This window comes from Lepidochelys kempii, chromosome 1 (genome assembly GCF_965140265.1).
Source record: "Lepidochelys kempii isolate rLepKem1 chromosome 1, rLepKem1.hap2, whole genome shotgun sequence".
Taxonomy (NCBI): domain Eukaryota; kingdom Metazoa; phylum Chordata; order Testudines; family Cheloniidae; genus Lepidochelys; species Lepidochelys kempii.
The window spans coordinates 258,382,035-258,400,166 of NC_133256.1; the positions used below are offsets into that span (position 1 = coordinate 258,382,035).

At 45.6% G+C, this 18,132-nt stretch overlaps 1 protein-coding gene across 5 annotated transcripts in view; it reads left to right on the forward strand.

Annotated features, from left to right (window-relative positions):
• Window positions 1-15,239, forward strand: part of CACNA1I (calcium voltage-gated channel subunit alpha1 I) — a 125,293-nt gene extending 110,054 nt beyond the window's left edge. For 2 of the 5 annotated variants that reach the window (XM_073326853.1, XM_073326857.1), the window contains 5 exons: window positions 600-746; window positions 7,817-7,933; window positions 8,691-8,856; window positions 9,991-10,187; window positions 12,228-15,239. In XM_073326853.1, the coding sequence (XP_073182954.1) occupies window positions 600-746; window positions 7,817-7,933; window positions 8,691-8,856; window positions 9,991-10,187; window positions 12,228-12,935 (1,335 nt within the window). In that variant the 3' untranslated portion in view covers window positions 12,936-15,239. Of the gene's footprint in view, window positions 1-599; window positions 747-7,816; window positions 7,934-8,026; window positions 8,857-9,990; window positions 10,188-12,227 lie in introns of those variants that run through there. The other 3 variants (XR_012156537.1, XM_073326849.1, XM_073326865.1) reach the window with 3 other exon arrangements.
• Window positions 15,240-18,132: the final 2,893 nt, after the last annotated feature.

Here is an 18,132-nt window from a genome sequence, read left to right on the forward strand (position 1 = left end):
GACAATGCTAGGTCAATGGAAGAATTCTTCCACTGACCAAGCTGCCACCTCTCAGGGAGATGGGTTACCTACGCCAGTGAGAGAACCCCTCCTGTCAGCATAGGTAGTGTCTACACCAGAGGTTTTCAACCTTTTTTCATTTGTGGACCCCTACAAAACTTCAAATGGAAGCACGGACCCCTTTGGAAATCGTAGACATACTCTGCAGATCCCCAGGGGTCTGTGAACCACAGGTTGAAAACCACTGTTCTACGGTAATGACAACGTTTCGTGGACCCCTTAGACGTAGTCTGAGGACCCCCCAGGGGTCCGTGGACTACAGGTTGTAATCCACTGGTCTCTGCTGAAGCGCTGCAGTGGCACATCTGTAGTGTTTCAAGTGTAGACAAGCCCTAAGTGCTGTATTCTGTCACCATCAAGTGACACCTTGCTCCACGACCAGCCTCACTGACTTCAGTAAGGTTGCTCATAGAGTAAAGTGCTACTCCCTCTGTGTAAGGGTGGCAGAATCTGGCCCTCAATTCACACAACACATTAAAGCAAAAAATTCTGGGTTCTTTAAATAATTTCTCCCATCCTCCCCCTTTCTTGTCCCCTAGGAGAACTTATGGCTGGACAGTGTCTCTTTAATTATTAAGGACTCCTTCGACGGGGAGTTAATGATCATCGATAACCTATCGGGCTCCGTCTTCCATCATTACTCCTCGCCGGCCATGTGCGAGAAGTGTAACCATGACAAGCAAGAGGTAACCTGCGTGCGAGGATGGGGAGGGAACCCCCAAATACACACACACATGCTCATACCCTTGAGGTTTTCCTGAGGAGCGCTCCATAGATTGTTTAGACAGAAGCTTTGACCTTTGTTACTACAGTGAATTTATGATATTGGCCTGTCCTCCTAAGCAATGGGAGACACGTATGTACTGGTGGAAAGCAGGAAGGAAAGGCAGTTGTACCAGGAAGGATGACAGGAGAGAGTGAACTAGAGGTGGATATATCGTTGCGGAGGTACAGTAGACTCTCCAGTTGGCATTCAGTTTTTCACTTAAAGAAGGGATTTTCAAGTAAATCTGTTAATTAGTCTGAGTTAAAATTAGGGCTGTTGATTAATCACAGTTAACTCACGCAATTAACTAAAAAAAAATAATCGTGATTAAAAAGAAATAATTACGATTAATCGCAGTTTCAATCACACTGTTAAGCAATAGAATACCAAGTGAAATTTATTAAATATTTTTGGATTTTTTTTTTACATTTTCAAATATATCGATTTCAATTACAACACAGAATACAAAGTGTACCGGGCTCACTTTATATTATTATTATTACTAACATTTGTACTCTATAAATCACAAATAAAAAAAATAGTATGTTTCAATTCACCTCATACAAGTCCTGTAGTGCAACCTCCTTATTGTGACAGTGCAACTTACAAATGTAAATTTTTTTTGTTACATAACTGCACTCCAGAACAAAACAATGTAAAATTTTAGCACCTACAAGTCCACTCAGTCCTACTTCTCGTTCAGCCAATCGCCCAGACAAACAAGTTTGTTTCCATTTACGGGAGATAACACTGCCCGCTTCTTATTTACAATGTCACCTGAAAGTGAGAACAGGCATTCGCATGGCACTTTTGTAGCCAGCATTACAAGGTATTTACCTGCCAGCTATGCTAAACATTCATATGCCCCTTCATGCTTTGGCCATCGTTCCAGAGGACATGCTTCCATGCTGATGATGCTTGTTAAAAAAAATGTGTTAATTAAATTTGTGACTGAACTCCTTGGGGGAGAATTGTATGTCTCCTGCTCTGTTTTACTCGTATTCTGCCATATATTTCATGTTATAGCAGGCTCGGATGATGGCCCAGCACATGTTGTTTCTTTTAAGAACACTTTCACTGCAGATTTGACAAAACACAAAGAACGTACCAATGTGAGATTTCTAAAGATAGCTATAGCACTTGACCCAAGATTTAAGAATCTGAAGTGCCTTCCAAAATCTGAGAGGGACTAGAGTGCTTTCAGAAGTCTTAAAAGAGCAACAGTCCAATGCAGAAACTACAGAACCCAAACCACCAAAAAAGAAAATCAACATTCTGCTGGTGACATCTGACTCAGATGATGAAAATTAACATACGTCAGTCTGCATTGCTTTGGATGGTTATCGAGCAGAACCTGTCATCAGCATGGATGCATGTCCTCTGGAATGGTGGTTGAAGCACGAAGGGACATAGGAATCTTTAGTGCATTTGGCACGTAAATATCTTGTGACGCTGGCTACAACAGTGCCATGTGAACACCTGTTCTCAGTTTCAGGTGACATTGTAAAGAAGAAGCAGGCAGCATTATCTTCTGCAAATGTAAACAAACTTGTTTGTCTGAGTGATTGACTGAACAAGAAGTAGGACAGAGTGAACTTGTAGGCTCTAAAGTTTTACATTGTTTTATTTTTCAATGCAGGGTTTTTTTTAACATAATTCTACATTTGTAAATTCAATTTTCTTGATAGAGATTTCACTACAGTACTTGCAATGGGGGAATTGAAAAATACTATTTCTTTTGTTTTTTACAGTGCTAATCAAAAATAAATATTAACTGAGCATTGTGCACTTTGTATTCTGTGTTGTAATTGAAATAAATATATATGAAAATGTATAAAACATCCAAAAAAATTAAATAAATGGTATTCTATTATTAACAGCGCGATTAATTGCAATGAATTTTTTTAATTGTACGATTAATTGTGATTAATTTTTTTAATCACTTGACAGCCCTAGTTAAAATGAATTTAAAATTAGCTTATTAAGGAAGTTTTTGAGTCTCTTTTTTTTGGAGGGGATCCTTCTAGCTAAAAACGGCTTCTTACTAAGGATGGGAGTTTCAAAATCACATCAAGGACTTAGGAGCACAAGTCCCATGGACTTTCCGTGAGACTTGTGCTCCTAAATCACTTTTAGGTGCTTTTGAAAATCCTTCCCTAAACCTCTGGAATTTCCATTAAAACTCACTGAAAATGTTGAAAGAAATTAGGTTGTAATTAAGTAAAATTTTTAACAACTGTTGTACCTACCTGTCATGATTGTGGTTAGAGTTGTGTCAATAGCTCAGGTTATTCTTATATATTGTCAATGTGATACCAGCGGTAACACAACCAATCCTCACCATTCCCTGTCTAGTTAATTTGCATTCTACAGTTTTATTGGTTGAAATTAGTTAGCAAAGTTAGAGTGTCAAGAGTTCTCATTGGTAGATTATGCTGTCCTCTGTACATAAAGAGAGCAATGGATTGGCTCCATGCCTCTGGGTCCAAGGCACCAGGCCTTCTCCTCCCAGCCATAGCCTTCTCAATGAGTCTTCCTCAGAGGCAGCAATAGGTGGATGCTGCTATTCTTCTCCAATTGCCGAGTCTTCAAGCCCTCATCCACAGGGGGCATGTGGTGGTATACCCAAGATTTTGATGAGTGACTAGTAATTTGGGGTGCCTGCATTTTTGGCTGACCAACTCAAGGCCCTTCAAGGGGCCTGATATTTAGAGAGTGAGTGCTAAGCACTTTCTGTTAATCAGGCCCATTTAAGGCATCCCAAGGTGGGCACCCAAAATCACTTGTTGCTTTTGAAAATCTTGGCCATAATCTTCAGCATCATGCGTGGGGAGGCAGGTGGCAGGAGAATTTTCTCACCCTCTCATGCAGGAAGGTAGGCAGCAAAATCACCATACCACCATCAAGGGGTAGGATGGCAGACTTTTCACAACCACAAAGGGTACTTGTGGTGACATCTTCCCCCATGGTAACAAAACTTTAGAATCCAAGTCAAGGGAAGGGGAAAGTAATAGGGCTAAAGAGAAAGATGATGAATCCTGGACTTTCATAAGCATCATTACTATGTATGTGCTGTATGCAGCTGAATTATGGGTAGGTGACAATCAGCAGTAGCCTTGAGCACTCCCGCTAACCCTCCAGACATCCTTTGGGTCCCCAGAATATCCCACGCCTACCTGAGCTCAGCATGTCAGCAAAGCTTCTAAGCTCAGCAGAATTTCTCTGGCCCCACTTGGGTCTTTCTTTGAGTCATCTGCCCCCTATTTCTCAGCTCCCCCAAGTTCCATACCTTGATTCCAACTTCTGGTCCCAGATATTCTTCCCTGCAAACTTTTTGAAGTCTTAAGGATCTACTGTGGACATTAGTAGATCTGACACTGGGTCGATGGTTCCTGCAGACCTGTTAAGGTCTGCAGCAGATTCTGTGGACTTCAGAAGGTCCACAGGGATGCAAGACTGGGAGAAGAAGCAGGAATCAAGGTTTGGAGCATGGGAAAGCAGGAAAGGCTGGTGAATAGTGGGAAGGTGATTTCCAGAGGATAGCTGGGAAACCAAGGTCATGCATAGTTTCTCAACTCCACAGAGTTCTTTGACCTCTGGCTCCTCATGGTTCCCAGTGCCCTGCAGTTCTCCTGGTTTTACCTGGTCCCATTTCCTATCAGAACATAGGAGCTTCAGCAGGTTTCCTCCTGTCTGCCTGTCTTGTTCCCTGTGTATGTCATAACCATGTCAAACTGTTAAAAAAAACACAGGTGCTCTCTAGACAAAACCTTTGTTAAGGTGGAGTTAAGGTTGAGATGACATACAGGAAGATGCAAGAGAGCACAAAACAAAATTTGGATTAAAAAACCAACAAGAAAAGTATTTTGAAATATTAAAGGAAAGAAAACCGCAATTTCATAAAAAAATGCACAGGCAAGCACAGTTAGCCAGAATGATAACCACAATCTATAATAATTTATTTTTAAAAGATAAAAAAATTACATTAAAAGAAAAATAGGAATCAAAAAACTTGTGCTAAAAATGGGGAAAGTGAAAACAACTGTGAAAGAATTGATTTGTAATTTTAAAAAAGTTCCAATAACCACTTTAGAATTATAAATTATCTTCCAAAGTTGCTATTTTTGATTCATATAAATACATACTGGAATTTAAAGGAAATTATTGATCAACTCATGAAGGAACAATTTAGCATTAAAATTTAGATATTTTTGTTTTCTAAATCACATTAAAGTAAGATTAAAGATCAACGTTTTAACCAGATATATGCATCAGGATTTTTTATCCATAATTACATAGTATAAAACTTTTGTGAAAAACAACAAGGAAATTCCACCAGAAGAACTCTATGCTGTGTAACACTGAAGGCTGTCCAGATACAACCACCACTACCTCTAACATTAAAAATCTAGGATGTACACAGACATTTCAAACACACTGTAGAGTAATCAATCAAAATTTATGTAGACAGAGCACATTCTTCATCTGGCCCTATTCAACATGTGTGTGCTTCATGACAATTATAAGGAAGCACCATGCCAAAACAGGTTGAAACCTGCCCCATGACAACACTTGCCAAAAGCCTTCAGTTCTTTGTTCCCTTCTTATCTAGAGCTTGATCCAGCAATGTGCTAAATGCTCCAGCTCAATCCAGCCAAAACACTACACATGCTTAAAGTTCTTAAGTATGTGCTAAGTGTTCTGCTCTGTCAAGCGAAAGCCCACTGTCATAATTTCATGTTTACTTCGTCAACTTTAGTCAGGAGAGTTCTAAGTAATCTGTAGTCTATAGAAGTTGTAATATTAAAATATAAGAAGACCCTTCCTCACCACGAAGCTGGTCTCTTTTCATGTCATTTCTATCATTTCATTTTCTGTCTTTATGAGGTTTGTGTACATACTGGCAATGTGTATTGGTGGTCCATGGAGTGTTTAATCTGCAGCCCAGGGTTTGTCAATGAAAAATGGTGAACAATGGCTTTGAGCCTACTTATTGTCTATTTATGATTTTGTTAAGTATGTCTTTCTGTGTAGACTGCAAAGTGGACAGATTTGCAGAATAACAGTTCAACAAAGAGTAAAGTAGTCTAGTGTTTGTGGTCACTGATGATTTTAAACGCTTTGTTATGGTTGAAGGAGGTTGTCTCAGTTTTTTTTCCTATTTGATGCCTGCATGCCTATAGGGACAGAGTTAAGGTTGTTTTGGTGGAATGTTTGCTTATACATCATGGATGAGCACACGTGTCGAATGGGGCCGGATTCAGACTGTGCTTTCTAGACCTTAAATTGTTGTTGACTGGTTGCTGAGTAGCATGTCTGACACAATGCAGTTGTGGGTTTCCGAGTTTGTTAACGCTCAGAGTTGGTGGCTTTTGTATTTGAGCAATCTGAACAGGTATACCACATGGAGTTCTTGTGTTGGAACAACCTAATGGCTATGGATGTCAGGTCTCTTCAAAAATCTAGCTCAGGTTTTTTCTTTTGATTATTCCAAGTGAATTATCACTCTGAAGGAGTCCTCTTCCAATCACTGACGCTGGCACAGACTGCTAAACTTCCAGCCTGAAGGAGCCATATCACCATCATCTTACTCTTATTCGCATAGTGGCACTGGTGCACATGGTCTGTTCACACACACAGGAGGACAAGATCTTGGTCCTGAGGAGCATGCAGCCCCAAATAAGACGGTTACAACAACAATAAAGGATCAGGTGCAGCAGTAGGAGCTAGCTCTGCTCTAGAGATCAGTGAGGGAAGCCTGAGTGAAGGAAGTATGTTTGAAGAAGGAGAGGGAGGCTGCTAGGAAGAAGGAGATGCTTTCCAAGTGTAGAGGAGAGATGTAAATGGGAGGAGGCAAAGGAAGAACTAAGGAGAGAAGGTTGAGGAGGGGAGGGTGTAAAATGGGATGGGGATGAAATGAACAGAGATGTAGGCAGGAGCAGAGCTGTATAGAGTCTGAAAGCTGAGAATGATGGGCTTTGTTACACCTGATGAAGAAAGAGGAAGCCAATGAAGGGAATGGAGGACGGGGTGCCATAGATAAAGCAACAGGGAGGAGAAGATGATGTTAGTTGAGGTGTTGGATAGATTAAAGGTGAGAGAGGGAAGAAGCAGAGAGGCCAGAAGGGAATAGGTTATAGTAGTTAAGGTGAAAGAGAGTCAAAAGCATGACACTGGCATGGACTGAAGGTGGCATGACTATCCCTGGCATGAAAGAGCCTTCACACTATTTAACTAGGGCAATCTTCGTTAGCCCCAGACTGAGGGGGCCTTCTCTTCGTCCAGCGTCAGAGCACACACTGTTGTCGCCAGACTAAGGGCTTGTGTACACAACATTTAGTTTGCAGCAAGGTGGGGTGTGAATCAACCCTGCACTAGCCTGATGTGGGCTGGCTATCTGCATGGACCCTGCTGAAGGTCAGAGAGGACTAGATCAGAGCACATGAATGAACTGTTAATGCACGGCAGCAGGTCCACAGGGACAGTTTGTCTGCCAAAGGCTAGTGCAGGGTAGATTCACACCTCAGCTTGCCACGAACTAATTGTTGGTGTAAACAAACCTTACAGGACTCTTCCCCAACTCTCTGTCTCTGGGGCAGACTATTATCCCCAGACTAAGGAAGTCCTTTCCTGGCACTGGCTCAGGGAACCGTATGCTTGAGGAGCCTGGTGCCAGACCCTGACCCTGGGACAGACTCTGGATTCGTCTCTCCATCTCTGACACCAGGGGAGTTTTGATTAGGGAACCCATCATCTGGATTGGTCCCTGGCAGCTCCCAGACTTCATTTCCATGCTTTACTAGAAGTGGGTCATCTCACCAGGCCTAGCTCTAGGTTAGGAAATACATAGTATAAATAAAGGAATTTTTTTATAAGTCAATCTCATGTGTCTGGGCTCTCTCCCTGCACCCATCCAGCCTTAAAACAGCAGGTGTGGTTGAGAAACAGATTCAGGCCATATCCTGTGACCGCTTCTTTTTCCTCCTGTAGGTTCAGCTGGCTGAAATGGAAGGCTTATCCCTCAACTCAGACAAGTCTTCTTCCATCCTGCTAGGGGATGATTTAGACAATCGCAGCATCTGTCAGTTGAGTTCTAAGGAGACCAAGGTAGGAACATCCTAGGTATGTGGGATATATGCGTACACAGTGGGAAGAGTGCGCATCCTCCCAGGTCCTGAATGACATGTCCTTCCTTGAAAGAGCCACCATTCCTCCTAGCAGTGCTTTGGCAAGAACCCGTTCCTCACTCAGGGCATGGGAGTGAATCCCGTGAAGGTCTGGCTTTTCCCAGTGGAGGAGGTTACAAGGGGTGAGTATCTCCTCTCCTCTTCACTTCTCCATGCTGTCTGAGACAGGGTCCATCACAGAACTTATGTGTACACAGCACAAACCATGGGAGAGGCCTGCATCTTGGAACAGGACCACAACATCCGTTGGCCATTAGCACCTGCTGATCGGGTACATGTTTCTCTTAATGTGCCACACTCTGTACCTCTGTCCCAGCACAGCCTGGAGTGCCATGTATTCCCCTGCTGATCACACTTCACTCCCATGAAGAATGTGAGTGCCAGGCACTTAGCAGCAACTCCTCCCCTAGAAACTTATCACTCAGACAGATCTGATGACAACACGGAGAGGGGTGCAAACGACAGCTCCTTTCACCACGATCAATGGCTTGCTTTGACTGGAAATATGTTTAGGGGGATGGGGCTGTAACTCTTTGGAATGTCCATTTGCTAACATGAATGTGCACTGTTCAGGTATCTTCAGAATCCACCCCATCTCCAGAGCTTGCTCGGGGAGCTTCACCCCATCCATGTGATTTTTAATTTCACAAAGGATATCTCTTTAATTTTTTCAACAGAATGGCCAGAACAGCCCTGACTCCATGGGCATGGGAGATTTGGGGGAATGTTTCTTCCCATTAACAACTACAGGTGCTTCTCCAACTCCAGAAGGTTACTTGTGTGAAATGGAGAAAATCCCTTTCAACCCCGTCCAGTCCTGGCTGAAGCATGAGAGTAATCAAGGTAAAGAAAGTCCCCTCCATTCTCCTGGACAGTGTGGTCATTTGATGCTAGCTCTGCTGACAGTGCAGACTGGTTCAGTTAGTCTGACCTGGCTCTGCTTTATTCTGGTCAGGAATACAGTTGATATGATACGGGATTTCACTAAAGAAGAATTCACTCTCAGTTTGACAATCTCAGTGTAGTGCAGGGCTTAATTTGTAATGAAAGAGGTGCCGGGGCTCAAGCAATTGTTTTACATTCATAACTGGTGCGGCAAGCTCAGAGGTGCTGGGACTATGAATTCCCAAACCTAGAGGTGCTGGGGTTCAGTCCTGGCAAGCCCTGGCACAAATTAAGCACTAGTGTGGTGCTTGCTTGGTTTCCCTGGCACCTTCTGTCGTGACTATTGTCTTTCCTTGGAGTTGCCCTAGACAGACAGATGTTCACAATCTTAAAGGACATGATTCTCCTGTACACTAAGGTCCCTTTGGACAGCTGGAGCAGGATGCAAATGAGAATGAGCCCAAAGACTTCAAAACCAGTGTCACGTCAGCTAGCAATCAGGTGAATGAACCGTGCTAACTCTGTAGTGTAGACAGTGCCACCATCTCCTGAGGCCATGCTCCTTAGCTCTAGGGTCCGTACAGTACCTTCATCTGCCTTGGAAACAAGAGTCCTAATTCCACTCCTGAGCACATGCCTCTGGCCTTATGGGGTCAGTGAGCTCCCCAGTCACCTTTTTGTGTATTTCCCTTTTCTACTACTCCGCAGGAGCCCAGCTGTAAGTCCCTGGACTTTAGTGGCATTGCACGTGGGTTAAATTTGGCCTATCATGTCTCCGCCTTTTTCTCCAAGGACATTTATGGGAGGGGCATATTGCTCTCCATTTCGTTGTTGGGCTATTGATCCAAGCTCTGATAGTGCTTCTGAGTCTGTTACTAACTCCAGTAATTATGTGGAAAGCAGGATCAGTGGAATGTGTGAACACCCAGCACTCCGGATCCATGCCTGGGTGTACGTGTCACTAAACACCTTCAGTTTAGAGGGCTTACAGGACCCTTACCTAGGTAGAAACAGAGACTCCAAAGTGGATCAATGGACTCTTGAGGTCTTATTTTTCTGTTTTCATTCCATCTCCTTCCTCCACTCTGCCAGTTCCCCCCGGACCCTTTTCTCCAGGTACGTCCAGGCCACTGTTACCTGTACCAGCAGAGTTTTTCCATCCAGCCATCTCTGCCACCCAGACTGGGCAGGAGAAGGTTTCCTGTCCAGGCAGCCTTCCTAAAATCTCTCTGCAGGGTTCATGGGCATCACTGCGATCCCCAAGTGTGAACTGCTCACTACTCCACCAGGTAAGGGCCCTGCTTCCCATCCATCCATGATAGGGGCTCCTCATGTATATCCAAACAAAGAGGGAGCTGAGGGGAGGAGAGAGAGAAGAAGGGCCTAGAGCAGACATGCCAAACCCGCAAAAAAACCCACAGAAATTGGGCTTGTTTTTGGCTTAATTGGCTTGTGAGTTGCTTGTTGGCTAGTTTTTGGCTTGTAGCTTGTTGCTTTGTTTTTTTGATAGGCTCCCGGCAAGCAGGGGCAAGGATGGGGCAAGCAGGGGCAAGGGGGGAGAGAGTTGGGGTGCACAGCAGGCCCACCATAGTCCCAGGCTGCACGCTGGGGGATTTTGTCACATAGAGTGTTGGGGTTCTTAGGGATTGGCTTGTTTTGGCCTTGTTTTGAAATGCAATTAGCTTGATTCTTGGTTAATTGTGAAAGTCGGGGTGCTTATTTACCACGTGAAAGTTGGCAACTGTGGCCTAGAGTGCACTGGATCTGGGGGCTCAAAGGGCTAGATCACTACTGGGAACAGAAAGTACACTAGGTTGAAGATTTATTCATAGTGAGTACTAGGGAAGGAGGAGCTGGGCAGAACAGTAGGTAAGGCACTGGCCCTGTGCCTCCAGAAAACATGCACTGGCCTGGTTTGGGTCGCAAGTTAGCTTGACGGCCTCAGTCTAGATCCAAGTAGGCATGAGTTCACATTGGCTCCTCAGCCATGCCTCCCAAGCTCCTGCTGCTTGGATGGCAAGTATAAAGAGGTAGTGCCAGACACCCCTGTTTCTAGGTTTGGTGCTGATTCTGCTAATGGCAGCAGAACACTTTCCACTTAAGGACTTGGTCTGGTGACAGAGAGGGCATTTGCCCTTGGGTTCAACACATAAAAATAGTCTCAGCAGGAGTTAAAGAAGGTGGGTAGGAAGCCAGATGTTTTTCACAGGGCCCAAGCAACAGGGGCAATGAAGTCCGAATAGAACTGGAATGGACCTTTCTTCATGCCCACACACACGATGCTTGTTAGGTCTGTATCCCATCCAGATGAACTGTGTGTCCCTGGCCTTGTCTGTGTTCATATCCCATCTGGCCCCTATCTCCCAGGTAGATATTGCTGTTTGTCACTTAGGAGACTGGGGAGAACAGAGTAGAGGAGGGGAAATAAAATGTATTTGAGAAACACAGGTGGTGGAAAGGAGAAGCCAGGGGACTTCCCTGCTGTGCTTATGCTAAGGTGTCTCCTGAATGGCTCATGTTCCGGGCTGCAGGACAGTGAAGTTGAAGAAGGGTTGGGCCATTCCAGAGGAAGAGAAAATCAGACACCCTTTAATTCACCTATGATAAACCCTGAGGTCTCCAGAGCCCTTTGTTATAAACAACTAAAATGTGAAATAACAAAGGAGACCAACGAAACAGAGAAATTAAGGCTGTTTTCCCCTCCCTTGGGGCTCTCCCCTATCTCCACATCACCTTATTGAACAATTCTGATCCAACATTTTTTCATCAGAATTTGCCAGTTCATCAAAACCAAAATGTTCTGCGGAGATGGTTGATTTTGTTGCAGTCCTGACAGATTCCTGCCTTGTGTCCAGTCAGCACACCCACCCAGCTCCTCAGCAGGGCAGGCTGACAGGGAGCTGTGAGCCCTTGCTCCTCAGCAGTGTGGGTTTGCCGGGCATATGCCCCTGGGGCAACCTTCCAGGTGGACTGCCCCAGAGCCCGGCTCCACGGCCTTTGGCAGAGAATTTCAGAATATTTGGGTTTTATTTCGAATCCGAGTGAAACCAAATTTCGAAATACCAACATCCGTCATGAAATAGAATTAGCTTTCTCTGCCCTGCTCCGATTGTGACCTTACCACCTGATGGTGACAATGGAACAGATGGGCCCACAGCTCAAAGGCACCTGTAGAGGCTGAATACAGGGTCAGAGATGTTCAGGCCATCTAACTGGTGCTTTATAGGAGCCCTTCCAAGTGGACTGTAACTCTTGCCACATTTCCTGTTGCCCCAGATGCTAGGAACTGAGATTGAAAGCTTTCTCTTTGTTGCATATTGTTCTCTCAGGCCACGGAGAGCGACACCTCCCTCGATGACAGCAGGAGCAGTAGCTCAGAAGGCAGCTTGCAGACTACCCTGGAGGACAGCTTGAACCTTAGCGACTCACCCCAGTGCACCCTGGACCTCCCGATGGCACTGTGCCCGATGCCAACGGCTGCCAGCCAAAGAACCATGGCAGCTCCACTTTCCCCTGCCTCCCGGCGGCGGAACCTGCGGGGCCGCGGGATATTCAGCCTGCAGAGCATCAGGCGGCATCAGCGGAGCCACAGCAGCGGAGGGAGCACGAGCCCTGGGTGCACTCATCATGACTCCATGGACCCTTCTGACGAGGAGGGCGCGGGGAGCAGCCTGAGGGGTGGCAACAACAGCGAGCAGTCAGAGACCCTCAGCAGCCTCTCCCTGACATCCCTTTTCTCCCCACCCCCACCGCCCCCAGGCCGGGCGCTTGTGAAGAAGTGCAACAGCACAAGCAGCCTCACCGCCAACCCCTCTTCCCGAGGGCCCACCACCAACGAAGCCAAGCCGTTCTACTCGGTTGACCCCCGGGGGTTCCTCTCCATGCCCTCCTGGGTGACGGACTTCTGCAAGGACACCCCCTCACCGGGTGATGATGAGGGGTCGGACAGCCCCGATAAACTGGGGGTGGCAGACCGCAGCTCCCCACTCCCTTCTGAGCTGGAGCTGGGCAATGGAGTCAGCAAGAGGAACAGATGAGGGTTAGGGAGGGGAGTGAGCAGCGTGGGCAAGGGCGCGCCTTGTGCTACCATTTCCCAGCAGCAATTCCAAAGGACTGTGGGAAAAAGAAACACGTAAACACAAGCTATAAATATATATATATATATATATAAATATGTATTTAGTAAATACTCTGGTACTGTACCTCCGAGGTGTGAGAGAGCGAAAGCAATATGGCAACATTCCCGCCAACGCGCTGGACGGGGAGCCCCACCGCAGAGACCACAGGGATGAGGAGGGCACCGGCGGGCTTGGAGGGTCTGGGCCCACCAGCCAAACTCCTGCCCGGGTGGCAGCCATTTAGTTATATACATATACATAGAGAAAGAGATTGATTTATTTATTTTTTTTACTGAGCGATTATGACTTCCAGAAAGTGCTAAGCAGGGGAAAGGGTGGGGGGACTTGGGGACGTTCATTTTGAACAGGGAGGGGGAAAGGAGATGAGAACCCAAGGAGGGTTTGGTTGTTTTTGAGAATTTCATTCATCATTCATACTTCCATTTTGAAAATGAATGATCCTGGGCTGGCTCCTCAGCCAGTGTAAATCGGCAGAGCTCCGTGGAGATCCGCGGCTGGAGTAAATCAGTATAGCTTTGGTTTCAGTGGAGAAATGCAAGTTGACCCCAACTGAAGATCAGGCCCAGACAGCAGGAAAACCCAAACAGAGGGGGAGCATTGGAAGTGATTTGTTACTTTGATGAGTGTGTGTGAACGCAGCAGGAATGCTCCGGGAAGGGAAGAGATGGAGGCAACATGGCACCTGCTGAATGTGTTCATTTAATGGTGTGATTTGTTTTATTTTATTTTATTTATTTATTTACTTATTTTGGTTTTGTCTTTTTATTTTATTCCAAAAAAAGAAAGAAAGAAAGCTGCTAAGAGAAGAAACTCAGATGTTCAGGGTCTGTTTCCCCACACCTTAGGTTTCTGTAATGGTGACAATTTTTATTTTAGAAGCCCAAAGGCGCAAAAACTGTCTATAGAGAATCAAATCTGTTATTTTTTATATATCTATATCCATGTGTACATGACAAGAAAAAAAAACTAGAATTAAAAAAAAAAGGCAATACAAAATGAGCCTCAGTCAGATATTAAGTGCAGTCAGTCCCCAGGCTCAGAGCTGAGGTTTGTGAACCAAACTCTCTTCCCAGTTCCACTGATGTGAATCCACAGTAATGCCACTGAAGTCAATGAGCCTCATTCTACTCTCACACCGGTGTGACTCTGTTGATATCAGCAGAGTTATCCCTGATTTAAGCATGATCAGAATCCAGCCCAATGGCAGTTGAGGGTGTGGAGGACTTCACAAGATCAGGCTCTGAGGGCAGAATTTGTGCGTGTGTGTGTGTCTGCAATATCATGTCTATTTGACTCCCTAGTGACAGTTTTGTGTGTGTGTTTCTCACCTTGTCTGTGTTTTGCAAAGGAGTGTGCACTCGTTGTGAGGTAGGCTGGTTGCATGGCTGGTTGCTGATTGGTGTCCATTGATTGTGTGGTATGAAGGCAGATTGGCCCCTGGTTCCAGAGGATCTGCTTCAGGATCAAGCTGAAAACAGGAGAATCTGATTCTCTTCCATAACTACTGCAGCAAGTCCACTGAGACTGTACCCCTGTTTGAGGCCCACTGTGTGGTCAAGGTTTGCTTCACCATTTACCCTCTCTACCTGTGAGAGTCCATTTTTAAGAACTCACCTGTTTCGTATCCTTTCCAGATTTATGGATAGGACAGAGGACAAAAAAATGGCCTGAAGAGCTTGAAAAAAGTGGGATGCAATCCACAGGCTCACAGGGCTCTGACACGGGTATTTCTGAGAGCAAGAAAGAATGAGAGAAGGGATGAGGCAAAGAGATGGAAAGGAGCAGGGGGACAGAGAGAGGGAAGGTTCAGAGGACATTGCTTCGTCATATTCAGAGGAAAGAATGAATTTCCCACATTGGTTCCTGCAGCAAACCCCTCTTGGAGGCACCTTCCCTGCTGGAATCAGAAGCACTGTGCTGCTTGGTACTATACAGATTTGCTCATCTGGTTTTTTAGCAGCTGCTTCACCCGATAAACTGGGGCTGTGAACACCAAACGTGTCAAGTGTAACAAAACAAAACAAAAAAAAAAGGATAAATTAACTTATGTATTTGATTTATTTGTTGAGAGTAATCTATGCTTTGTGGAAAGTGCACAACTCTGACTGCAGGCATGCCGGGGAGGACAGGAAAGCCGGAGTCCCCACCCTGGCAGGAAGGCTGCTGGTCCAGATTAATTAAAGCAATAACAAGGGTTTTAAATGTTTTTTGCAGTGGTTGTTCCTTGGGTGGGTTCTTCCTGCACATTCAATCACTGGAGCAAAAGGAAAAAGAACCAGTATGGCTCTGTATTACCTGGGAAGGAAAATGGTCAAACCATAGTAGACAAAAGACTGAAATTGACTACTCTAGGTCCAATATTAGATCCAGGCATATTTTGAAATTGGAGACCTGGCTTTACACAACACAGACAGCCTACGCACAGTGTGTCTTCAGTTATTTCAATTGTGGCCTTAGAGGGAATGAGACAAGGAGCTGGGAATCTGAGCTGCCCTGGGAGCAGGATAGAGGGATAAGTATCTTGTCTGACCTAGAAATGGGAGAGGAAGCTGGGATGGGAGTGGTGCCAAATCTCCAATATATGGTCACGTCTGAAACAGGTTCTCCTATTGCCGTGTTAATGTCTGTTTATCAACATGGATGGAAGACAAGTCATGTTCCTGGTAAAGCTCAGCTATGCAATACCATCCCCATGCAGGCCCCAAGAGAAGGGGTGTCATTCTTTGATGTGGGGCTCCATTCCATGGGCCAGTGCTACTCCCAATTCACAGGTGGTACAAGGACCCATGACTGTAGAGATCCTAGGCCTTGCTACCTGTTAAGTGGCAGGTAATATTGATTTATAGTACAGCAGAGATCTACACTTTTTAAAACCAATCCCAGCTGCCTGGCACCACAATGTCCCATGCAAGGTTGGTGATAAAAAACAACATTGGGAGGATGCTTGCTTGTGATGGTCAAGTGACCAAGAGGTGGTGTCAGTGTGAAATGTGTCCTTGTGCTGTCCCCTCTGGAACAGAGAAGGCCATTATGTGCTTGAGACGCTGTCACTTTCAGCAGGAGGTCAGGCTGGGAAATCTGATGTCTTTTTCCGTATGCAAGCAATATATTTCTGCAGCCAGCATTTAATGGTGGTGCTTCATCTATATTTTTGTATGCACACCTGCCTCCACTTCTAGGCCACCTTTTTATATCGTTAAAAGGTATAGGTTTGACATCTGAGTTGGGACCTTTCAGAGTACTCCATTTGCACACAGTCTAGCCATGTCTGAGAAATGGCGGATAGGGGTACTGCTTGCATTCTCACTGGCTCGCTTTTGAGGGGATCGCCTGGATACCCCATGAACCTAGTTAGTGTAAGGACCACAGGTAGATAAGATTAGATTGGGCTTGTATCACACAAAGGAGAGTGGGGAAAACAGCTGTTCTCCCGAAGCTCCTACCATTCCTTCCTCTGCCTCATAAGTATCCCCTGACTTGCTGAGACAAGCATATTCCAAGATTTGCCTAGTTCTGTCATGGTTAGGGTTCGATTCCTCCTGATGAGCCTGTTTAGGAACTATTGGGAGGTTGGAAAAAACAACCACTCAGTGAACCAGAAAGACATCCCCTCTCAGAATTCTTCCTAAGGCTAAGGGCCAGTTCTGCAGGAGAGGAGCACAGCCTTCATCAATGGCCCTAGTGGAGCCAAGTCACCAAATCCCCATATCTCTTGTTTCTATAGTTTTCCTTGGGCTCCCATCTATCTTTGACCTCCTGCCATTTTCCAGATCATGGCCATGTCTGTGATGGTGGGTTCCCTGTCACTTGGTCTTCAGTGAGATGGTGAGAGTGGCCCCCAAAAATGGTTGCTTTGTCTGCTTCTCCCCAGTCCCACTTAGAAGCAACTCACAAGGGAAAAGTTCCCTTATTTTTCTGGAAGCTCAAGTTCCCAGACAATTCTTCCCTTCTCTGCTGAGTCACATGGTCTCCCACACCTCTCCTGCTGCGTGAATTGGCGAGGTCATGCTCATTCCCCTCCGCCTCATCAAATGGTTTGCACCCTTCACTATACTGCTCATGCAAAAGGCTTCTGGCTTAGGAAAGTGGTTACCATGGAAACAGAGGACTAGGTTATCTTTAGAGAATATTTTGTCTCTCTCTTTTAATTATTTACTAACGGTTTGAAGAAGAAGAAACATTGATTCTTCCCAGAGAGAGGGAGTTGTTAAAACACAGCAGAATTTGTTGTCTTTTCCACCAGGGATTTGTGTGCATTCATTTGGACCAGGGCCTGTTCTCCGTATTTGAGAGGGTTCCTTTGGCCTTGTTGGTTTAGTGTTTATGGGGAGCCTATTTTCCCAGGCTCTCTGGGATAAGGGAGTGGGGAAGGCAGAGCTCTCATTTCTGTGCTACTGTGGGAATTTCTGGGCTCTCAGAAGCTGTGGCGGGAGGGAGGAGGCCCGTGATGCGTGCACCCGAGTGACATGAAGGAGGTATCACATGAGCCAGAGGCACTATACAGAGAGGGTTGTCTGCACTCCAGTGTCACCGGTTGACAACAATTGCCATTATGTGGTGTCAGAGATGACTGTTGCTTTCCTCCATACTTGAACAGGAGCTACCTCCTGTAGCTCAGACACCACTGTGTGGTGACTTGCTAAGGGCTGATGTTTTAGGTGTGTCTGCACTGGGAGATGCGAGGGTGACTCTGAGATCAAGGAGCGATATACATGCACTCGCTCGGCTCCTGCCAGCACACTAAAACTGGAATGTAGCTGCGGCAGGGTGAGTGGTGGGGGCAGGGGTCGGCTGCCCTGCGTGTGTGCCTGTCAGAGATCCTAGGTGTGTACTCGGGGTGGCTAGTCCATCCCACCACTCATGCTGGTGCGACTACATTCTATTTCTAGCACGCTAGCTCAAAGAGCTTGCTTGAGCTGGGAATCACCCTCCCAGCCCCAAGTGTAGACATACCCTTTGTGGTGATTGCTGTTCTTCCCAGCTCTACTGAAAGGTTGCCACACAAAGGGGAGGCGTGGTGGCCAAAAAGCCATGGAGGATATTTGAATTAACATACACAAAGACGCAAAAGCCAAAGCTGGGGGATCAGGGGTGC